Below are 25,338 nucleotides of genomic sequence, written 5' to 3' on the forward strand. Positions count from 1 at the left end.
TGGGATCCTCTGAGAAGGGACATACCTGTGAGCAAGAACAGTGGGATTGAAGTCAAGTCGAACTCGGACATGGGCAATGCCCCTCAGCCTCAGTTTCCTTATTTGCAGGTAATTCTCAGAGGATTTCTGGGAGAATTAAAAGAACCAACGAGTGGAAACCCACTGACACATATTCAAGAAGGCATATGCAGGAAAAGATGCTTAATGCTTTCCTTCACATGAAAATAGAAAAAAAAAAGTCATAAGCATGCAGGAATGTGGTGTTGAATGAATTTTTACTGATGAGCAAGATAGATGAAGCAGGGGGATGTCTTTAGCGGTCTAGTGGTTAAAAATCTGCCTGGCAATGCAGGGGACGCAGGTTCAAATCCTAGTCAGGGAACTATTAAGATTCCCCTATGCTTCGGGGCAATGAAGCCTGCATGCAGCAACTACTGAGCCTGCACAATGGAACCAGAGAGTCCATATACCGCAACGAAAGATCCTGCATGACACAACTAAGACCCAACATGGCCAAATAAATAAATAAATTAAATAAAAACAGAAAACGAAAGATGAGGCAGGGAAGATCTGAGTCATCCATTGAGAAGTTCTCGATGGGAAGGAAAGAAGTGAAACTTGAGGGAATATTGTTGGCAGGGGAGACTGTGAGTATCATCTCTAACCCTAAAAATAGGGGCGAGGAGAGGAGAGGGTGAGATGTATGGAGAGAGTAACATGGAAACTTACATTACCAAGTGTCAATAGACAGACAACGGGAACTTGCTGTATGGCTCAGGAAATTCAAACAGGGGCTCTGTATCAACCTAGAAGGGTGGGATGGGGAGGAAGATGGGAGGGAGGTTCAAGAGGGAGGGGAGACATGAATACCTATGGCTGATTCATGTTGAGGTTTGACAGAAAACAACAAAATTCTGCAAAGCAATTATCCTTCAATTAAAAAATAAATTAACTTTTTTAAAAAATTAGGAAACCTCAGATTATTGAAAAGAAACGACAGCCAGAAAACCCTTTCTCAGATCTCAGGAACCCTGATGTTTTCCTGGAAATGGGGGGCGGGGGGAGAGGGGCCAGGTGAACTATTCTGAATCTCTTCGCTGTGTCCACTTCTCCACATGCCATTTGACTCCAAACTCTTATAAAATCAGAAATATCAACTTCATCAGGACTTGCAAAGCCACATAAAGAAGACTCTGCCACTCAGGGAGGCAAACGGCTTTGAAGAGAAACCCCGCAGGGACACCATGTTCATCTCCCATCGACTGTCACTTATCTCTGCCCAGGGTCAGCGCTTTGCCTGCAGTTGTACCCTTTCCATTTAGAGATGTTTGGAAAAGGTGCCGTTGAAAGGACAGCCTCACGCTGGGCTCCTTTAGCCATTCCCTACAGGAAATGATGGAAATTCCTGGAATTCTTATCAGGGAAAGGGGTGAACTCTGCTGGTCTGTGCTGAGAGGAATGCTAGATCCCTTCTTTTTACTGGAGGTTGAGGACTTCAAAGCAGCGCCTTCTTCAGATCGAAAGATGCAGCCAGGCTTCTGGGAAGACTCCCGGGAGGGCAGAGACAGGCAGCCTGGTCCCCAAGCCCAAGCGACCAGAAGTGGAGGCAGCCAAGTGTTTATCTTAAGCTGCTTCCCTGAGATAATTCAGCATCTTCTTGGTAAACTCTTGCAACCATCTTTTCTCCACCAAAAGCAGAAATTCGCCATGTGCTTAAGACAGCACCTTTCTTTCTGGCTAGCTGGCTAAGTATATCTGTGCTGCTATTTTTCAGAAGACCAAAGTGGTCCTCTGTCCTTTTAGACATTCAATGCCTCAAGCTCTTTTGTGAAGACACAGCTCCATGATTTAACAAGAGTTCCTGATTGGAAGTTTCATGTGTTATCTTGTTGAAGAATGGGTTGGGGTGGGGTGATGATGAAAAAAAGGAGCAGAGTAGGGGAAGCGTTCTGGGGCATGCATGCATGCCAAGTCCCTTCAGTTGTGTCCATCTCTTTGCAACCCCATGGACTACGGCCCGCTGGGCTCCTCTGTCCATGGGATTCTCCAGGCCAGAGTATTGGAGTGGGTTGCCATTTCCTTGGGCCTGGATTCTTCTATTTTACACAGATCTCTCAGGCTGCTCTCACAAGCCCTGCCCTGTGCAGATTAAACTGTTAAAAAATATTCTTGCTCATCCAAAATTATTATCCTAGGAAAGAATGGAAAAGAGGAAGACCAGGCTGTGTGAAACTACAGATAGAGGGAGGCCTGTGAAGTTGCAGGTAAACAAAACTCATTTTCTTCTTGAAAAAATCCAAGAACAGAGTTGGTAAATATACTTAGGAAAGGCAACTGGTACCCTTTTTGTTTGGGGGGGTTTTGTTTGTCTTTATTTATTCGGCTGCGCTGCATGTGAACTCTGAGTTACAACATATGGGATCTAGTTCCCTGACCAGGGATCGAACCTGGGGCCCCTGCATTGAGAATGCAGAGTCAGCCACTGGGCCACCAGGGAACTCATTTTGGACAGTTACCCCTCTGTAATTTTTCAGTAGTTCTCCGCAAATTTTTCCACTTAGATTTTACAAAAGACTTGAGTTCCTCTCCATAGCATATGCTTCCTTGTACTTCTTGCTATTTCCCAGTTTGCCATTTTTGCAATCTTTTTCTCTCACAGCTATTAATGCTCCCTATAACTGAGCCCCAAGGAAGCATCCTGGTCAAAGCCTTGTTTGTCAAACACAAACAACAAATATTTCCAGCTGTCCCCAGATGCTCACAGTCAACCCTTAAATCTACCCATGACATTCAAGGCAGAAGGAACCACGCAGCTCTGACTTCTCTATCAGTATAACTTTTGAAACCTTATGATTACACCAGGTCCTATTCCAGAGATGACACGAGAAAACCGGATGCAACCAACGGAACAAAGTCAGCCTTGGCGCCCCACTTATGCCCAGCACGGAAAAGGGGCAAAAGTGAAAGTGTTAGTTGCTCAGTCGTGTCTGACTCTTGGCGAGTCCCTGGACTGTAGCCCACCAGGTTCCTCTGTCCATGGGATTCTCCAGGCAAGAATACTGAAGTGGGTTGCCATTCCCTTCTTCAGGGGATCTTCCCAACCCAGGGATCAAACCCAGGTCTCCTGCACTGCAGGTGGATTCTCTGTCATCTGAGTCACCAGAAGGAGGCCCAGGACATGCAGTGTGGAAGGCACTCATCACTAGGTCCCACACTGCCCACCAGAGTACTAAGCACAGAGTGGTGTCCCCAAGTTTTCTCTCTCCCAGTTTTTAGCAGGAAAGTTGAGGGGGGGGTCGCACAGGTAGGGAGGGTGTGATGGAGCCAGGTGGACATCAGAAGTTTCCAGGGGCCTACTAAACCCTAGTACCATGTTCAAGCAGCAGGACAAAAAGGTTCAAGAACGAACCTGATAACAGGAGAACAGTCAACATTTATAGGATCCTCACAGAGTGCCAGGCACTGTGCCAACCCAGGAGCATATATTAAAAAAGTTTTTTGCTGTATAGTTGCTTCACAACATTGTGTTAATTTCTGCTGCACAACAACTGTCAGTTATATGTGTATGTGTGTGTGTGTATCCCCTCTTTTTTAGAAATCCTCAAATTTCCTTCCCATTTAGGTCACCACAGATTCCTGGGTAGAGTTCCCTGTGTCATGCAGCAGGTTCTCATTAGTTCTCTTATAAGTGAGCTCAGTTGCTCAGTCGTGTCTGACTCTCTGTAGCCCCATGGACTGTAGCCTGTCAGGCTCCTGTCCATGGAATTTTCCGGGTAAGAATATTAGAGTGGGTTGCCATTTCCTCCTCCAGGGAATCTTCCCAACTCAGGGATCAAACCCACATCACCTGCGTCTCCGGCACTGGCAGGCAGTTTCTTTATCACTAGCGCCACCTAGGAAGCCCATTTTAAAACAAAGTAATGTATGTATGGAGAAGGCAATGGCACCCTACTCCAGTACTCTTGCCTGGAGAATCCCATGGACGGAGGAGCCTGGTAGGCTGCAGTCCATGGGGTTGCGAAGAGTCAGATATGACTGAGTGACGTCACTTTCACGTTTCACTTTCACACATTGGAGAAGGAAATGGCAGCCCACTCCAGTGTTCTTGCCTGGAGACTCCCAGGGACGGGGGAGCCTGGTGGGCTGCCATCTGTGGGGTCGCACAGAGTCGGACACGACTGAAGCGACTTAGGAGCAGCAGCAGCAGCAGCAACGTATATATGTCAGTCCTAATCTCCCAATCCATCCCACATTCCCCACTTCCCCTTGGTATCCATAAATGTTCTCTACATCTGTGTCTCTATTTCTGCTTTGCAAATAAGCTCATCTGTATGATTTTTCTAGATTCCACATATAAGCAATATCATACAATATGTTTTTCTCTTTTGAAAACTTCAAAAGAGAAGTTTTTTCACTTTGTATGACAGTTCATATGACAGTCTTTAGGTCTATATGACAGTCTCTAGTCTATCCACATCTCTGCAAATGGCACAATTTCATTCCTTTTTATGGCTAAGTACTATTCCATTGTATTCAGAGGCATATTTAACTCCACAACAGCCCAATGGAGTTGGCCTGTGATAACCCAGACTTTACAGGTGATGAACCAGACTTTATAGCTTTGGACAAGCATCTGCCCAAGGTCACACAGTTGGTGAATATTGAAACGCAGATCCAGAACCACCCACCTGGTTCCAGCATCCACACACCCAACCACTGCACCCTGCTGCCTCCAGATGAGGACAAACAGCCATCAAATGGGAAAGATGATGCCTGGCCTGTTAGCCTTAGGGCGTCCCGGTGAAGGAAAACTACATCAGTACGCCCTTGGAAAAGATGAAAGTGATACACAAATGTGAGCTGGATTTGCTAGAATCATTTCTAAAGTGGGTTAAAGCAGGATCAGGAACTCACCCCTCTTCCCACATGTCTCTTTCTATGGAACTGGGACTCATTTATTCCTTGGAGCTGAAATGACATTCTTCTTCCCTCCTACTCTATCATGGGGGAAAAAAACCCCTCTATTAATGGGAAAAAAAAACTTTTTAACTTGAATGCACTCGTGTTAATCACATGACTAATCAGAAGGTTTCAGAAGCTATTTTTGGAGCAACTTACTGAAAATTCCAAATTTTATGAATTCATATTTGTCCTGTAGAGTAGGAGCAAATTCTCTTTCCCTTTCTGAGAACTATGCTAATTAAAGATCCTAGAGCCACGTGTGATATTTTTGAAGAAAACAGTAACTGGGAAATAAGTAGAAAGATATCATTGTAATATATATCATACTCTAGCCATAGAAAATAAAACCTGATATAGTGGTACCTCATGTTCCAGAGAATGAACCCTGCCAAGCTGTAACTATAGTTACATCCCAAATTAATTAACTCTGCACACTGAAGCCAAGAAACACTGCCCCACAGAATCTGATGAAAATTTGAAAATGCTCACTTCATTAACCTTTCAAAGCTTCCCCTCATCAGAGCTTTCATCAGAGGAGCAGGTAAGTGGCAAACCCATCAAACTTAAATCAATCTCTTCTCTAGACACCTGCCCAGAACTTTGGGGAAGGGGCTAATAAAGCAGGACATGAAGACATATGGAAGAAAAACAGAAGCCTTGGTTGAAACCAAAATGTGACAATGGATCCTTGAATAGACAAGGGATGACCATTCCAAAATAATACCATCACATATGAGATTATTGGAGATGATCACTCATTTTGCTATTATAATTCTGTACTGAATTTGAAAAAGTACAATATTATTATGTAAACAAGCCTTGACTTTATGTAGCAAATGTTTCTGAATAAATATACATAAATAATTTTGGAAGCAAGCTACCAGATAACAATTTGCTAAAATAGTAGCCCCTACGTCCTGCAAATAATTAATCCCTGGTTCATCTACAGTCTAAATTCAGGTTTTAACCACTGTATTTGCACAAACAAGACTTACCTAAAATTAGACCATGTTTGTTAGTGGTTTAGTCATGTCCGACTCTTTGTGACCCCATGGACTGTAGCTCTCCAGGCTCCTCTTTCCACGGAATTCTCCAGGCAAGAAAACTGGAGTGGGTTGCATTTCCTTCTCCAAAGTTAGACAATAACTAACCCCTATGCACAGAGTCAAACACAACTAAAGCATACATGCATGCTTAGGTTATCAGTCTCTTTTGCAAAAATAAAAGCCAGTGATACTACTACCGTGCTCATCTTCACATCTCTTTTCAGGAATGAGATTTCAGACCTGTCACATTTCCATATTATGCAGTGTGTGCTTAGTCGCTCAGTGATGTCCAACTCTTTGTGACCCCATGGACTGTAGCCCACCAGGCTCCTCTGGCCATGGGATTCTCCAGGCAAGAATACTGGAGTGGGTTGCCATTTCCTTTTCCAGGGCACCTTCTCAACCCAGGGATCGAACCCAGGTCTCCCACATTGCAGGCAGATTTTTTTTTACCATCTGAGCCACCAGGGAAGCCCATATTCTGCAGCAGCTGGATTAAAATGTCCAGAAAGTGGTAACAGCTCCAAATCCCAGGCAAGTGGTACCACCATCTTTGTTTACATAGCACTGCACGTTCAGAGCACTTGTCCATCTAGTACCCTTCTCAGTCGCACCAAAGCTTTGTGAGCTGGACTTACCACCATGGCAGGTGTCACTCTGCCCAGCAGGCAGATGCGGCATCTGAGACCCACAGAGTGTTAAGTGTCTGGTCCCAGGTCACAACAGTAAGTGGGGGCAGGGCTGACAGGACTGCCTGGTCTCTGGATGCCTCCCACTCACCATCTTTCACCAACTTTGTCTTCCTTTCATGGTTAAAATTGAATCATACCTGAAGGAATGGGTTCTTGGGTTCTGCTGCTTTCAATGACCAGCCACAGCCTCTTAGGAACTAAAAACCCATTTCCATGCATGCTGAGCTGCTCAATTGTGTCCAACTCTTTGTCCAACAACTACCCCAGACTGTAGTCTGCCAGGCTCCTCTGTCCTCTGGATTTTTTCAGGCAAGCATACTAAAGTGGGTTGCCATTGCCTCCTCCAGGGGATCTTCCTGACTCTGGGATGGAACTCACCTCTCCTGCATTAGCAGGCCAGCTCTTTACCACTGAGCCACCTAGGAAGCTCAAAAACCCGTTTACCTTCTCTAAAACCAGGTCCAGAGTTTCAGGCACTGTGAAAGTGATAAGGCCTCCCTGGTGGGGCCAGATTGGGTATTTAGCTCACTCCAGGGTACCAGAACAGCAGGGATGCTTCCAGGACACAGGAGTTGAGAGGTCAATCTCAACCTTACTGTTGGACTTTCCTCAAAACTACGCTATCCCGAGAGTTCAAAGACCCAGCATCCAACCCAGCTCCAGTTAACCTGCCTGAGCAAGGACTTAATCTACCTGGGCCTCACCTTCCTTATCTGTAAAATTAAAGGCCGATACAGATCACTGCAAAATCTCTTCCAAATTCTACTTGACCCCAATGCTGGCTATCCAGCACTGTGCCTAACAATTGAACCCAAGAATTGTCAAACTCTGTATGTCTCTCTCATGGTCCATTCCAAAGTTTCCTGTTTTCCTTCCATCCCTCTGTTCTTCTACTAGTGCTGTGTGGTATACGTCTCTCCATGTCTCCCTCGTTCTCCAGTATTTGTACATTGTTATCACGTCTCCCCTCTGATTATCAGTTTGCAGTTTCCACACATCACTTAACCACTGTAAATTAAATCCCTTCAGCCACTTACTACGCTTTTGTGTCATCCATCAAACCCCTGCTCATCTAGCTACTTACAGAGTCACTAAATTTTAAATAAAATGTCTCTTCAGGTTGCTCTTTTCTCTTGGCTCTTCATGTTTCTACTGATTTCCACAATGGAGATCTGCAATCTACTGATTTCTAAAATATACGAGCATGTCAATATTTATTCTGCCTTATTTTTAAAAGTTTGATTTTCCTCCTTCTTTCTACCTTTTAATTTTTGTTTTGCTTTTCCTCTCCTTTATCACGTCTTGTTTCCTCTTCACTCCTATGATGGCCTTCAATGAACCCGCGATGGGAAAGCAGCCCAACACATGGTATTAATCCTGAAACATGTAATTGTGCAGATAAAGAACAGCAGTGGGGGGAAGGGGAGGGCATGGTGGGCAGAGCCTCTCTGCCAGCACATGAATTGAGGGGCCGTGGGCTCCATGCCACTGCATTCCCACATTAAACCCTATTTTATTCCCAGAAAGAAATACATAAGCACATATCCAGAAGGAAAAATGCTAAAGTGATGAGAGAGCCAGAGCAGCTGGGAGATGTTAACTTTAATCAAAGTCCGGCCAGGAATTTTTTTTTAAGCAACAGGAAGTAGATTTATTCTCTTTCATATTCTCTCTCTCACACACACATTCTCTTCTCATTCCTTTTTACTCTACCCTTCTTCATTCCCTCCAATCAAGGCATAGAAACACGCTGGACAGAAAAACCTCAGTTCCTTTGAACTGTCTTTGGAACTTTTGTCTTGTTTTCATTGGCAGTTCGATGCCAAACTGCAGAACCCGGGAAGCGTGGTCAAAGACAGAAGACCATCCGTGAACAGCAGCCGAGGAACACAGGAGCTAGCATGTGTTTCCTGTGGCTGCTGTGACAGATCACAGCAAACCTGGTGGCTTAAAACAACACTGATGTCTTCTCTTCTAGTTTGAGAGGCCAGAAGTCTCAAATGAGCTTCAGTCAGCCAAAGTCAAGATGTTGGCGGGGCTGCACTCCCACCAAAGTTCTCCGAACAGAAAATCTATTTCCTTGCCTTTTTTAGCATCTAGTGGCCACCTGCATCCCTTGGCTTGTGGCCCCTTCCTCCATCTGCAGTGCTCATCACACCACTCTCTGTTCCCATCATCCCATCTTCTCTCCACAGTCAAATCTTCCTCTCCCTCCCTTTTACAAGGTTACCTATAACTACATTTAGAGCCCACCCAGATAATACAAAATAACATCCCCTTCTCAATTTTTTGACTTAATTACATCTGCAAAATGCTTTCTGCCACAGAAGGCAACATTCAAGTTCCAGGGATTAGAATGAGGGTATCTTTGTTCAGCCTACCATGGAGCACTGGTGTCTAGATGGGTTCCTGGAAAAATTCTTCCTCTCACTTCTCCCTTAACAGTGACTAAGTTAAGAGCATGGGCCTTGAGGAGAAAGGGAAAAGATGTCTCCTAAATCTCAAAATAGAGAAATGCCTGTCTTGTCACAGATTGACCTTCCCCACCATGTTGTGCCTGGTAGGCCATCTGGTTTGTATTCCGCGAGCCCTCTAAGCATCCCATCCCTTCCCCAACCACGCCTGGGTGCAACTACTGTCCCACGACCCTCCGATTTCGTGACAAATCACCTACTTGTTAATACAGAAACTCAACATGCAACCAGAACTGGGCCTTAGAGCCACACATGTTCTTGTGCATCAAAGGTCCGGCCACAATCACATTACCATTTCCCAGATGGAGCACAGAGAAGGAACAGAGCTTTGTTGGAACTTACCAAACCGCTTGTAACCGAAGGAATGTACCTCCTCCTCCTCTGCAAAATCGTCTGCGGGGGAGACCGGGAAGAGAAGACAGAGCGTTAACCCTGGTAAGACCGGAAGTGCTGGACTCAACTCCTTCCGTTTCCACCTGCTCCACCCTCCCCTCGCCCACCCTGCTCCTCACTCCAGGAGCACACCAGGAGAAAGACCAAAGGGTCCCTGCACTGGCTGCTCCCTCAGCCTGGAATGCTCTTCCTCCGGCTCCTTAGGCACCTCCTCCTAATTCAGGTCTCAGCGGAGGTATGGTGCCTGTGAGATGCCTTTCTGGACCACCACTCAGCCATTCTGTGTCAAATCATCCTACTTTAATATTACTCTCTGATGTCATTCTCATTTATGTGTACATGTGTGTTAACACACATCCCACGAGCAGAAATTTTTTTACTGACTTCATGAATGAATTTCATGTATTTAGAATGGTGCCTGTCACAGAAGTGTTAGTCACTCAGTCATGTCCAACTCTTTGCGACCCCTTGGACTGTAGCCCACCAGGCTCCTCTGTCCCTGGAATTCTCCAGATGAGAATACTGCAGTGGGTTGCCACTCCCTTCTCTAGGGAATCTTCCCGACCCAAGGATCAAACTAAGGTCTCCCACATTGCAGGCAGATTCTTTACCATTTGAGCTACCTGGAAAAACCCTGTCACAGCACAGGCTTAATAGATTTTGGTGAATAAATGACTGAATAATCAACTGACAAAAGGGTCAAGTTATCATCATATAACTGAGCCTAGGGCCTTCCTCTGCAGATGCCAGGCTGTTGGGTCACCTCTTTTACCAACTGTGGCATCTCAGGAGCCCAGCATAACTCCTGCAAGGATAGCCAAATCTTTCTCCACTCTCCTTCCAATGGATAACTGGGACTGATGGATGGTTTCCCAGTAAATGGATTTCCTTGTTGTGGGGATTCCTAAAGGTGGGGCCACTGTGGAAACAAGGGTGATATTGTATCAGCCACGCTTTCTACCAACAGCCTAAATACTCCTCCTCAGGTGGTCATGATGCAATTCCTTATCACACTGATAATGAACTTCTCATTTCACACTTCTGTCAGGTATGGGTGCACCTGATTACAGGATACTTTAAAAAAAAAACATTCCAAATTTTTTTAATTTATTTTTTTATTGAAGGATAATTGCTTTACAGAACTTTGTTGTTTTTTGTCAAACCTCAACATGAATCAGCCACAGGAATTCACATATCCCCGCCCTCCTGAACCTCCCTCCCAACTCCCTCCCCACCCCACTCCTCTAGGTTGATACAGAGCCCCTGTTTGAGTTTCCTGAGCCATAAAGCAAATTCCTATTGGCTGTCTATTTTACATATGGTGATGTAAGTTTCCATGTTACTCTTTCCATACATCTCACCCTCTCCTGCCCTCTTCCCATGTCCATAAGTCCATTCTCTATTTCTGTTTCTCAACTGCTGCCCTATGAATAAATTATTCAGTACCATTTTTCTAGATTCCGTATACATGCATTAGAATACGATATTTATTATTTCTCTTTCTGACTCACTTCACTCTGTATAATAGGTTCTAGATCCACCCACCTCATCAGAACTGACTCAAATGCATTCCTTTTTATGGCTGAGTAATATTCCATTGTATATATGTACCACAGCTTATTTATCCATTCATCTGTCAATGGACATTTAGGTTGCTTCCATGTTCTAGCTACTGTCAATAGTGCTGCAATGAACAATAGGAAAAAAATACTCCAATTTTTTAAAGTCTTTATTGAACTTGCCATGATACTGCTTCTATTTTATTTTTTGGTATTTTGGTCCCAAGACATGTGGGATCTTAACTCCCCGATCAGGGATCAAACCCACATCCCCTGCAAAGGAAGGTAAAGTCTTAATCATGGGACCACGAGGAAAGTCACTAAAGGATACTTCTTTTTCTTCTCTTCCTTTTTAAAAAATTTTTTATTTTGTGTTGGGGTATAGCCAATTAACAAACAATGCTATGATAGTTTCAAGTGAAAAGCGAAGGGAGTCAGCCATATATATACATGTATCCATTCTCTCCCAAACTCCCCTCCCTTCCAGGTTGCCATATAACACTGAGCAGAGCTCCTTGTGCTATAAAGTAGGTCTTTAATGGTTATCCGTTTTAGCAGAGTGTACATGTCAAGGCCCAGATCCCCTGACTATCCCATCCCCCCATCCTTCCCCACGGTAAACATGTTTGTTCTCTAAGTCTGTGAATCCATTTCGGTTTTGTAAGTTAAGTTCATTTGTATAATTTCTTTTTAAATTCTACATATAAGAGATGACATATGACATTTTCCCTTTTCTGTCTGACTTACTTCACTCAGTATGACACTCTCTAGGTACATCTGTGTTGTTGCAGATGGCATTATTTCATTCTTTTTAATGGCTGTGTGATATTCCTATATATATATATATATATACACATATATATATACACACCACATCTTCTTTATCCATTCTTCTGTTGGTGGACATTTAGGTTGCTTCCGTGTCTTGGCTATGGTGTAAGCAATTATTCTTGAGTTGGTCTCCACCACTGCTCCAGCAATCAGCTTCCCTCCACCCACATACAGTCCAGTTCAAAAGTGCTGACTCAAAAAAAAAAAAAAAGAAAAGTGCTGACTCAGCACTCACTATGGCCCGGAGACTGCCAGGCAGTGGGGCTGCAGAAATGAGTGAGACATGGTCCCTTCCCTCAAGAAGCTGATAGGCTTTCAAAGAAAATAGAAACATAGCGGGGAAATAAAGCCTCTGTGATTATCTTTTTCGGCCCACAATGGGACGCAGGACCTAGTTATAACTGAACCTTGAAATGCTGTGGAAAAACCAAGGCGTGTGAGAGATCCCACACAACATTCTTAATATCAGCACACTAGTCTGTCATGAAGTGTTATGAAAACACTGTTATGAAAAATGTAAGAGAAGAACTATTCCTAAGACCATGGAGAAGTCAGAGATCTCTGTGTTTTACCATGTTTCCTTATTTAGTGAACAAGGAAGAGACTTGCTTGGAGTCTAGAAATCCTGGGTTTCATAATTCAAGTCATCTTCTTCTGTCAAGGATTAAAGCTTTCATTCTTTCTAGATGGAAGAATGTGCTTACAACCAAAAGAAGAGCACCTTTTTCTCACTGACTTGGTGATTGGTTAGTTCACCAAAGACATATGAAGCCCCTAGCCTGTGCCCACTTTCCTAAGTAATTCTCTCATTGATATCTGTAAGGTCTGATCTAGTTTCTAAAGGGAAACCCTTGGGAGACTTCCCTGGAGGTCCAAAGGTCAAGACTCCACACTTCCAATGCAGGCGGCGCAGGTGCCAACCCTCATCAGGGAACTAAGATCACACATGCCATGTGGCACAGAAAAAAAAAGAGAGAGAGAGAGAAACCATTACCTGCTGCTTCAGCTTAGAAATCCACGCACTTATTCACTCAGTCACTAAATAGGTGCTTATAGACCAGTGGAGCTGATGGGACATTAGTATAGGTAACAATGCCACCCAGGCATCAGTTTCCCCCTGCCAGCTCCAGCCCCTCTGCTATGGAGCCATGACCACACAAGAATCCACTCACATGCACAGGTTGTGGGCCAAGGATCCACCAGTGACAACCTCACTGTGGAGACAAAAAAGCAGCTTGTGCTGTGCTTTCAGTAGCAAACAGCTTAAAAATTAGGGTTCTCCCCAAAGCATCTTTTCACAGACCTACCATTAGTTTGTTTGTTTGTTTTCTTTTTTCTCTCTGGTCTTTTTCCCATGCAGCATTTTTAGTCTGCCTGACTCCTCTCTCCTTCCTGAAACTTCCCTGGGAACTTCAAATGTCTCAGACTTCTATTATTAAAGCAATTCAGTGCTGCCTCCAAATTAACCTACTACAATCCATTAGCAGTTCAAGGAAACAAAGGCCTTATGGGCGACCCCTAATAGGACTCAAAGAAGATGTCCTGTTGCTCGACTTAACCTGCATCCCATGAGGATGAGAAACTTTTTTTTTTTTTTAATTAAAATTTTTAAAAATTTCTTTTAATTTTTAATTGGAGGATAATTGCTTTACAATATCATGTTGGTTTCTGCTATACATCAACATGAATCAGCCATAGGTCCCCTCCCTTCTGAACCTCCTTCCCACCTCCCACCCCATCCCACCCTTGTAAGTTGTCACTGAGCACCAGGTTTGAGCTCCCTGCATCACTCAGCAAATTCCCACTGGTTGTCTGTTTTACATATGGCAATGTAAAGGATGAGAAATTCTTATGTGCTCACTCAGTCGTGTCTGACTCTTTGTGACCCCATGAACTGTAGTCTGCCAAACTCCTCTGTCCATGGGATTTTCCAGGCAAGAACACTGGAGTGGGTTGCCATTTCCTATTCCAGGGGATCTTCCCACCCCAGAGCTCGAACCCACGTCTCATGTCTCCTGCATTGGCAGGAGGGTTCTTTACCACTAGCGCCACCTGGGAAGTGCCATAGCAGCCACCAAAAGAATATAAATCTCTATCTCATTCAACTCTACAAACAGGTACTAAATCATCTGAGATACTCAGGGTACAAAGTACCTAGAGAAAAAATTACTGGGATTATCAGGGAAGGTATCTTGGAGAAGCATCTTAACCTTTCTTAACATTTGTTCTTTGGAGGGAAAAAGAGAGTTTGGGGGAAACACAGTATACCATATCCCTTCTTGAAAATTCATTGTGGTTTTGGAACTATTAGACTCTGGGACGTGCTAAAAGAGAGAGAAATGGTTCAACTTTGTTTCACTCGGTGTATTTTCAAGAGTTGACTTTTCACATCCTTAAAAGCTGGGTTGCATTGGGCAGGTGATGCTTCGTAGACATTCCATTAAGGTGGGGATGGTGCAGAGGCCCTGTCCAGAGTCCCCAGCTGTGTCATTGGCAAACAGATGACTCAGGCTGGTGATGGAGTGATTCATTTTGGGAATTGAAAAGAGGAAGAAGCAGGAGCTGCCAGGGCTTGTGGCTGTGTGGATGGCCTACATTGAACTATAAAAGCCATAGAAGAGAGGAGGCAAGGTCAGCTGTCCCCAGTGCCTGAGCATCTGAGAGGGCAAAAGGCTACCACAGGACCCACATAGCTGGCAGATGGGTTTGAGGAAGACAAACAGCCTGATCTCATGTGCAAGGTTATATTTTGTGCTCAAAACCCTTTCCTCACACTCAGTGGACCCAGGCTAAGTGCATCCCAGATTTTCTTTTCTTTTAGAAAAGTCATCTTTATTTATTTAGGCCATGCCTCGCCACATGTAAATTGATGGCTTTCGAATTGTGGTGCCGGGGAAGACTCTTGAGAGTCCCTTGGACTGCAAAGAGATCAAACTAGTCAGTCCTAAAGGAAATCAACCCTGAATATTCACTGGAAGGACTGATACCGAAGCTGAAGCTCCAATATTTTGGCCACCTGATGCAAAGAGCCAACACATTGGGAAAGACCCTGATGCTGGGAAAGACTGAAGGCAAAAGGAGAAGGGGGCAGCAGAGGATGAGATGGTTGGATGGCATCACTGACTCAGTGCACATGAATTTGAGCAAACTCAGGAAGATAGCAGAGGACAGGGAAGCCTGGCGGGCTGCAGTCCCTGAGGTCATGAAGAGTCGGACACAACTTAGGGACTGAACAACAACAACAACTGTGGCATGTGAGATCTTAGTTCCCTAACCAGGGATCACACCCTAACCGCCTGCATTGGAAGCTTGGAGTCTTAACCTCTGGATGGCCAGGGAGGCCCCTCAGATTTTCTTTACAGTCTCAGGGGCCTGCAGAGGTGATGGGTTCAAATAAGGATATTGCCTCTCGAGGATCTAGTCACCTTTACAACCTGCCACTTCTCAAAATCTGTCTCTGACATAATCTATGTCATGCAATTGCTACACTCTGACATGAGCAAGGATTTTGTTAAGATTTAAGGCCTCTCAGTTCTGCAATGGCCAGAACTCAATCCCTGCTTCTGACAGCAGTTAGCCTGCAGGGAAGAAGAAACCTTAACATCCTAAATAACAAAATGTGTTTAATTGAGGATTTATATCTACAAGCACATACTTTCTTGGCTGACATGGATGTACTACAGCATTTTTACTGCGATACCTATGGGCCACATGTCTTTTGCTTGTCTATTCCAAAATACGATTTTTATTTACTTTATTTACTTTCCTTGGTAATTGGCACAGATCCATGCTGGCCAGAGGTTTCGTGACAGAGAACACTGAGCAGAATTCTTGCTGACATTCTTTGAGCATCACTGATTTCAGAGTACCATGAGTTCAAGTGAAGTTTAGTTTAGTTGGCTTGGAGAACTGAGAGTCATACATATTAAGATGTTTCAATCAATCTGTGGACCAAGTTGTGCAATATCCCTGTGGTTAGAATTTACCTCTCCTTGCCCTGCACCCCCTCTGTATCAGTGTGACGGCAATTATCTCCATCTGTCTTACATTCCTGTTCTGGTTTTGACTTCCCGCAGATGGAAAGCCCGCTAAAAATGGGACATTTATCATGTTGTACCTGTATCATGTGCTAGCTGCTATCAGCTAGCACATCTGTGGCATATGACAGAAACTCAGATGGCACTAGTGGCAAAGAATTCGCTTGCCAATGTAGGAGACATAGGAGACGTAAGAGACACATGTTTGATCCTTGGGTTGGAAAGAGCCCCCGGAGGAGGGCATGGCAACCCACTCCAGTATTCTTGCCTGGAGAATCCCATGGACAGAGGAGCCTGACAGTCAATAGGGTTGCAAAGAGTCAGGCATGACTGTAAGCGACTCAGCACACACAGACGCACATCTTATTAATATAAACCCCAAATATCGATCTAGTCCAGATTGTGATACAAATATACTGCGATGATGAGAGGCATCAGGAGGTATCCGTGATAGTAGTCAGGTGGAGGTGAAGGGTAGGAGAACTAAATCCTCATCTGCCATAAAGGGAAGTCAAGATATAACACCCAAAACCAAAATAATAGCAATAATAATTAAAATAATAAAAATGACTCTTTGAGACCCCATGGGCTGTAGCCCGTCAGGCTCCTCTGTCCATGGGATTTCCCAGGCAAGAATACAGGAGTGGGTTGCCATTTCCTTCTCCAGGGGATCTTCCCAATCCAGGGATCATACCCATGTTTCCTGCATTGCAGGAGGATTCTTTACTGCCTGGGAAGCCCGATGAAAATGAAGACTGCCATAAACATGTCACTTAAGGACATAGGGCTATAGGAGCTTGTCCACATTAAGAACTGCCCACAACTGTTTCCATCCCTCCATGTACAAGTTCATGTCCACTCTCTTGAATTTGGGAGGACCTTGTGACTCGCTGTGGCCGATGGAATTTTCCAGAAGTAGCAGTGGGTGACCTCGGGGCCTAGGTCTTCTCCAAGACCTCTGTTCTTTAGCTTCTGTTCTCGCCCCCTAGGCAGCTGGCGGCCTTGGGAAATATCCGGGCACCCTGCTGGACCAGAGGTGACCTAGTGAGAGGGGATCCCTGGGGAACAAGAGACTGTGATGGGGAGGGGAGAGCCCAGCCCGCCCTTGGCCCTTCCAGCCTCCCCAGGATGCTCTAGCCCAATCAATACCTCCGGAGGCAGAGACCAGCCTGAATTGCAGAGTCGTGAGCGAATAAACAGCTGTTAATTGAAGTGACAGAGCTTGGGGATTCTGTCTTCTAGGCATCGGTAGAGAACTGAAAGAAAAGCCGATGCCAAAATCAAATGCAAAAAATATTCTCAGGAGGTTGCCTCTGGGGACTGGAAAATGATGAAATGAAGTGGGCTGGGCAGGAAATTGCTGTTTTTCATAATAAATAGGATGTTCTTTGACTTCTAAACTATGTGCATCTCTAACTTTGATAAACAGAAAAAGAAAGAACAAAAATCAAGCAAACAAAACAAGGAAATGTGTAGGGAAGATAAAAGTCAGGTAGACTTAAAAAAAAAAAGCCCACCGGTCCAACAGATGCTGACGACCAAAAAAGGTCCCCGGGTCCAAAGAGCCGGCACGAAGAGTTCACCCTGGAGAGACCACACAGAAGATCTGGGCTCGCAGCCTTCATGGCTGCACTGGGTAGCTTCTGGCAAATGCCATGTTGATCAGAACAAGTTCAGGCACTTTCAGGAGCCAGGTTGAAGGACCGTGGACAGAGGCAAGGCTGAATGCAAACTTATCCTCCAAGCTGGGCTCAGCGCTGCCGTTCACCCTGTCCCGTCTCCACCCTGAGACAGGAGCCCCGGCTTCTTTAGTAGCATGATCACCGCTAGAACAGAACAGCATGGTCCCCCAGGCTCTCAAGATCTTTAACTGCTTCCCAAAAAATTGGCAAGCACCATTCCTGCAAGTTGTTCTTGTGTGTCCCACCACCCATCTATGATGACTGGCCCAGAGAGGGAGGAGGGGAGAAGGGCACCCCTGGGGCCAAATACCCAGTGCCCACCCTGGAGTCCACAGCCACCCTCCACTGGCCACTGCTCTAGGGGAGTGGCTTTCATGCAGGCATTTGTGAGAACCATGGCCTCAATAGAGTGTCACCTGGGTTGCTAAATATTTTGGGTATCCCCTTGGATAATGGCAGGCAGATTCTTTACCGCTGAGCCACCAAGGAAGCCCATATCACTTGATTAACTTAACATAAATGGTTCATAATTGGCAATTACACTCCTGCCTGGAATAAGCAGCAAGTCATAATTATACAGTGTTCCAAAATCTAAAATATCTTGAGTTCTCCTTAAGTGCAAGACACCACTCTAAACAACTGAGCTAAACTAACCTATATAATCCTCAAAAAACAGAAAAAAGTGGCATCCAGTATATGTCATTATTATCCCCCCATTTGACAGATGAGGAAACTGAGGGGCGCAGGAGGTTAATGAGTATGCATGTGGTCACCAGGCCCTCTGGTTTCAGAGCCCACACTCCTCACCACACTGAAATTGTCAGGTTCCACTCCTGGGAACACTACGTATAATTACATTTTTTGAGATAGGCATATTTAAAGTATCAATATATATTAATACTTTGGATTATAAATCTAGAATATAAATTTGGATATTTTGCCTTTGAATAATGTCATATATACATATATCAGCTACTTTCCAAACATTTCTATGTCATAACTAAGTGACTTAGGCCTCAAAAGCACAGATGTTTTCACAAACCAATGACAAGTTAGTTTTTGCACGCAGAAAGTCAAATGTCCAACCTCTTATGCATATGACTTCACAAAACAAAGAATTTTCATCCCAAATGACTCAGGAAGCATAAGTCATATTTAATATGTCCAATTCCAATAAATAAATTAATTTTTAATCTTCTCCCATGTTGAAAAACATCTTTCCTTAATAATTTTTAAGAGTATCGATGGACTGTGATAAATTCAAGGGTTAAGAAAGTTCCTGGACTCTCTTTGGAATTTTAATTTGGGATTACTCATTTCTGCTTTCACTGCTATATAATTTCAAAGGTCCCTTAAGCAATCAGCAGGACCTGTTCAGGGTACTATTTTGGTTTGGGCCCTTCAAACATCATTCACTTAAATAGAAATCAAATTACTGCTTGATTGAATAGTTGCCTTCCCCAAGCTTTGGATGGCTGGTGTGATTAGAAACCATGCTATCAGTAGTAAAGAGTGAAGTTTCTATGAGGAATGTCAATACCTTCCTATCCTTTGTTAAGGTGTTTATTGTTATTATCATCATCATCATTATTATTGCTGGTCATTGGTGGTTAAGTCTGTTCCTGAAAAGCAATTCTGACAATGCTACACTGTCTGAGGGCAAAGCTGTCAGCAAGACAGCACAGGGGCTGTTAGCAGAGTCAATGACTTCAGCAAGCCATTCACACTCATTCAATCCGTCACAAGAAAACCTCCCAGCAGATAAATTCTACAAAGGGCAGCAACCCTGGAATGTGCCTTATCTCTGCAGGAACTCCAGCCTAGAGAGGTTTCTCCAGTGATTGGCTGAGGAGCACAGCAATTTCTTCAGACCTTTGATGCCCCGTTATTAAGGTCTAAGGCCAGACAGGAGGGGACCTCTTCTATTCTGCTCACTCAGCATCCATGGACTGCGGCACACGGTAGGGACTTAACAAATGTTTTAATAAGTCCCTGGCATTTATCGTCCCACTCACAACCCTGTTCCCTGCCTCCAGGGTATAGACAGGAATTCTAGAATCTGAGAGAGTCTGTGCCTTCAAAATGGCATAAGAACAAAAGACGGAAAGGCAGGACCAGACTGGTTAGAGCTGACTCGCAGTAAGGGTAGACGCTTTTCACAGATGATCATCTAAGTGACCTAGAACACTGTCCCCTGACCCCCAACTGCCTGATTCTTTTCACTTTGATTTGTCCCTCAAAAGCAGAAAGGCTACACTCTGCCACCATTCTGGGCTCCTTGTGCGTGCGCGCTAAGTTGCTTCAGTTGTGTCCGACTATTTGTGACCCTGTGGACTATAGCCCGCCAGTCTCTGTCCATGGGATTCTCAGGCAAGAAAACTGGAATGGATTGCCACGCCCTTCTCCAGGGGATCTTCCCAACCCAGGCATCGAACCTGCGTCTTTTATATCTTCTGCATTGGCAGACAGGTTCTTTACCACTAGTGCCATCTGGAAAGCCCTCCCAGCACCTAACCACTTTTTCCCTTAGTGGGAAGACATGAATCAGACTTCCTCCTGAGAGATCACTCACATACTGGGTTCACTCGAGGCATAACATTTTTCTATCACTAAATTTTAAATGTCTATTTTCTCATTTGAAAACAAACACTTTGAAGTCCATTTAACTTACTTTAGGCAGCAGCTGCGTCAACAGTTTTGAAATAATGCTTCAGTAAAAATAAGCATGAATTCAGAAAGTTAGAATTATGCTATAGCTTAGAAGTTATCATCTGCCAGCTTTTCTCATTCACACCATTATTGCTGAATGAGCCACATGGTTGGGGTGGGGGTGGGGGTCAGGGGACGGGAACAATCTGGGAAAATTGCATAGGAGACCACTGGGAAGATATATACTTAGCAATAATTAAACCTCAGATTAGGAATGTCAAGCATCTTCAAACTAATGAAAAGTCAAAAGTGTAACTGGGTTGCAAATTTGTCTTCCAAAGGAAAAGAAGCCTCAGTTCCCAGTCAGCGGAAGGAAAAAGGCCTCACTGTTTCCATTTTCCTGCAGAAAACATGATTCTTTCAATGTTAAAAGCAGCCAGAACCTACACGTGTGTTTGCTTATCCCAGTTAAGGACAAGACATCTTAGACACCTGCAAAGCCAAGAGACTGCCGGTCTGAGAAACAGGGAGTAGAAATATACTGTTTTAGCACCTTTTAAAAGTATCATTGCCAGATAGCATTTCAGAAATGTTTACACACAAAAGCACACACATAAGCAGTTGGACACTATGTTTTAATGGCACTGACCTCCTCCCTGCGTTAAATTAGAACAGTGGTTTGAACCAATGCTGGTGGTTGTTTCAGGCCGTCTCTTAAGTAACAAGTGCTACTGCATTAAAACTCACCAATATTCCCAACTTCCAGAACTAGAAATGTGACTTCTTAATGGCACACCTAACTCTAGAGGAGTCAGATTCCTTCATAAAGAGTGTGAATATTAAAAACCATGAAATTTATGGTGCAGTACAGCTAATTGAAAATGTAATTAGAAATAAATTAAACCAACTTCATGTTTTAATCACTGTGGAACACTTAAAGTATTACAGCAACAGGGCAAGTAATTTTCTTCTGGAAAATGTATAATGATGTCATTATTTTTTTACTTGGGACTCCAGAGAAGGAAGAAATATTAAAAGAGACAGATAGTTGCTAAATGCAACAGATAGGTGGTGCTGTGGCTCACTGAAGCCTTGGAATTAGACTCCAAAGGCCTGGGTTTTTACAAAGGCTATATCCCAAGTTTAAAAATCAGAATTAGAAGTCAAATAAGTGCCTCAAAAAGGCGTCTGACTTGCATAGTAGCTGAATTTTTGCCTTGACAAATAAACTTCTGTAGTTTCTAAGATGTTCACTAATTTTCTATTTGGCTAAAGAATGTTTTGGGTTAACACTTCAATTTTAAGCATTTGCAAGGTCTGTCACAGACTTCTATCACTTAGAGAAATCAAATACTAATGATACATTGGCTTAAACATAATGAGTTCATTGCTTTATGACATAATTACGAACCCAAGGAAAACTGCGTTGGTTACCTATGACAAATTGTCCAAATAATTCTACTTGGTAAAGGCAGCTTTCTTTTTTGGCTAAAAACACACTCTGCTTGGCTTCAGAAGGCTTGTGTCTGATTTCTTGGCTCCATTCATTCCTGGCTGCTGCACCAGCTTCGAGTTCCTTGGCTACTTAATCGTCTGAGAATCACTTTTCTTCCAGTCCACGGGTTCTATCTGGTGTCCTAGGTCTCTCCAAGACTCAAAGGGAACCTGGCAAAGCTTGTCTTTAGATGCCTACTACCCTCCTTGTTGCTGGTTTCTATTTCTTCTGGACTGTTTCCATATCTATGGTGTAGGAGTTAAAACACCTACCTTATAGGGTGTTTGAGAGGGTTCCCTGATAAAGTGCTTGTAGAGGGTGGAGCATACTGGTGCACTTAATAGGTACTGAAAAAACATTACAGTCTGCTCCTTTCCCCCCTCATACACCAGACAAACACAAATCCTATGGCAATTGTTGGTAAGCAAGCCTCTCACAGAACATTTCATTTTAAAAGAGGCCTTCAAGGAATCGGGTGGAGAGGGAGGTGGGAGGGGGGATCGGGATGGGGAATACGTGTAAATCTATTGCTGATTCATGTCAATGTATGACAAAACCCACTGAAAAAATAAATAAATTAAAAATAAATAAATAAAAAATAAAAGAGGCCTTCAAAATGACTAGCCTCCCCAGGAATTCAGCCCCTCAGTCCCCTTCACCTATTGGGGCAGAAGGTAAGTGGGGTGTTGAGGCAGTGCTCAGACCACAGAGGATAAGCAATGAGCCTTCTCCCAGCAGTGTGCTAGCTGGTCTAGAATGTAGTGTAAATTATATATATATATATATATATTCCCTGGTGACTGACTGTAAAGAATCCGCCTATAACAGAGGAGACTCACTCAGTTCAATCCCTGGGACGGGAAGATTCCCTGGAGAAGGGAATGGTTCCTCACTCCAGTATTTTTGCCTGGAGAATCCGATGGGCAGAGAAGCCTGGTGGGCTACAGTCCATGAGGTCGCAAAGAGTTGGACACAACAACTGAAGTGACTTAGCACACAGCATATATACATATAACCTGTAGGTATGTATTCCATTACAGATTTGAATTAACATTGAAAACAATACCCAAACTGCAGTAACAGTTATTGACCCAGTCAAAAGCATAAGGAGATTTTCAGGGTTTAGGAAGCCACATGGGAGCTGATGAAATGAGGAGCTGGCTTATCTTTCCAAAAGTTCAAAACCTCCTAGCCTCAGTGACCAGCAATGAGAAGATTAACTTCTGGCTAAAATGACGGGGACTGAGCGCCAGAGCAAAGTTTAGCCGCGTGAACTCTTGCCATTCTGGGAAGATCCTGTAATCAGCGCTGGATAAGGAAAGTGCCCCTTTGCTAGAATGTAAATGAGAGAAGAGAAACTGAGATGGAGAGAGAGGGAACGCACACACGCTGCGTTTTGAAATCCTGTCTTTTGTGTCTCTTGCGTTGTATCCTGTCTTTTGTGTCTCTGGCCCGGGGGGCGGGACCCTTTCCACCTGGCGTTTTGTCCCCTTCCTTCCCAGGGTCTCCAGAGAAGGACACAGAACTCCCCTGGAAGGAGAGCTAATTGGTAGGACATTATCGCTCCAAACTGTTTAGCGTGATCTGCCTTGCAGAGAAAAACCTAGAGCCAAAAGTTACTTTCCAAGTCTGTGGGGCTCCCGAGGCGCGCGCCTGGATCAGCAACGCTTGCAAGTCAAAGTGGTCGCCTCGCGCGTACTCGGACTGCTGGAAGCTCGGTCCTAGCGGTCAGAAGGCATCTCGAACCGAGCCCCCTCACTCGGGTCCGGCCCGTGCGGGGACCGAGACGTGTTATCCTAGCACAAAGCCAGGATTCCAGTCTTGTGTAAACACCACGCCGGCCCATCTCCAAACGATTCCCTCAGATACCTCCTATGTGATTATCTCACATACAGAGAGAGATTCTGTTGACAGATCTTCGTTTCCTACTCAACAGACGGCTTCCCTGCGAAGCGCTTCTCCTCGCGATTCCGCTAAAAGGTGCGATAGCATCTGACACTTCCCTAAACCCGCCTGCGGTGGACACCGCCCGGGGGACTGTGTCGCCCCTGAACACACGTGGGCACAGCTCCGCAGGCGGGCACACGGAAGGGACGCGAAACCCAGGGCGGTGATTTTCCAGCCAGTGGGGCTGATGGAGAAAGATGCCAAACGCACTTCCCGAGCCAGCTGAACTCCGCGGGCACCTAATCATTGCCAGATGTAGGGAGGGCGCACCGAGAACATCCCCGAGTCCGGGAGAAAACACCCGTCGACTTCTCAGACGGGGAAGAGGCAACGGCGGGGAGGGAGAGGGACCTTGGAGAAAGTGGGGCGTGCGCCAGGGCGCAGAACGAACTAGGGGGGCCGAGGGTGGGGAGTGATGATGCTTCCACTCTCCTGGGCGCATTTTTTCAATTAAAAAGTTGGGAACTGGAATCCGTAAACAACGACTTGGGGCTTCAAACTACTTTGTTGAGACCCGGTGGGGAGGGCAGTACTTGCCGGCTTCAAATGACCACCCCCGAGATCTCCGGCGGTATCCGACTCCCGAGCCCCGGGAGCGACCCCCAGGTTGCGCGCACCAAACCCAGTACCAGGTCTCTCTCGGCTCTCCGCGCAGAGAAACTCTGCACCTCGCCCCCTCCCGCGCGCCCCGAAGCCCGCCCTACCTTTCATGGTGACCGAGGAGACGCACCGCCAGCAGGGGAGCTCCGCGCCGCCGAGGAAGTCCACGCTGAGCAGCGGGTCAGTGCGCGCCCATGGCAGCCGCGCCGCGCGTCGGCCGTCTGCGCTCCAGCCCTGCCTCCCCGCTCGGCGCTCTGAGCCGCGGGGCCGCCTCGCGCGCCGCTCACCCGGGGCGGGAGGCGCGGCCGCCGCCAGCGCCCCTCCCCCTGGCCCGGCCGCCGGGGCGCGCGGGCCGCCGCGCCCACGCCCCCCTTGCGCCTTCCCGCGCCCGCCCCGCCCGCGGGCCGGCCCCAGTCCCGGGCCAGGCCGCTTCCCCGCCCGCGCTCCCCGTGTTCCCTCTTTTTCGCGTCGGCTTGGAAGCGGGACGAAGACCGAGGAAAGCGGCTCCCGGGGTGATCAAGTGCTCAGCCTCGGGGTGCAGAGAACGTGCTGCCGCTGGGCTGGTTTTTAGACCTCAGGCTCCCCAGAGTGTGGGGCGAGCGGTCTGAGAGCAGCGGCGTCACGGGGACGGCGTGGCTTGCTTGTCCCTTCCCCAAAGGGCTCTGGGCGCGGAGCGTTAGAGGATCGGACAGGGGGCGTGAACGCCCCCGAGGCCCAAAGTTTCTAAGTCCGCTCATTGATTCCCCGAAGGGGCCCAAGGGTCGGTGCTCACTGTCACCTGGGGAGAACTGACGCCAAGTTCGAAGTCACCATTAGATGCTCTCTCTGCAGAGCTCGGAGCAGGATTACAACTCTTAGACCTTCAAGAAGAGAGAGACTGAAAAACCCACCACACTCCCCGTGGTTGGAGAAGCCCCCCTTCCACCCACAGCCCCTGAAATGATCAGGTTGACTCCGGTTTTACTAGGAAG

The 25,338-nt window shown here is 45.6% G+C and overlaps 1 protein-coding gene across 1 annotated transcript in view; it reads right to left on the reverse strand.

Moving 5' to 3' along the window:
- COLEC12 (collectin subfamily member 12) overlaps positions 1-24,632 on the reverse strand; it is a 177,949-nt gene extending 153,317 nt beyond the window's left edge. The window contains exons 1-2 of the mRNA XM_061130846.1: positions 24,472-24,632; positions 9,517-9,567 (exon numbers count right to left, since the gene is read on the reverse strand). Coding sequence (XP_060986829.1) covers positions 9,517-9,567; positions 24,472-24,478 — 58 coding nt within the window. The 5' untranslated portion in view covers positions 24,479-24,632. The remainder of the gene's footprint in view (positions 1-9,516; positions 9,568-24,471) is intronic.
- Between the last annotated feature and the right edge of the window lie 706 nt (positions 24,633-25,338).

Source organism: Dama dama, chromosome 27 (genome assembly GCF_033118175.1).
Source record: "Dama dama isolate Ldn47 chromosome 27, ASM3311817v1, whole genome shotgun sequence".
Classification (NCBI taxonomy): Eukaryota; Metazoa; Chordata; class Mammalia; order Artiodactyla; family Cervidae; genus Dama; species Dama dama.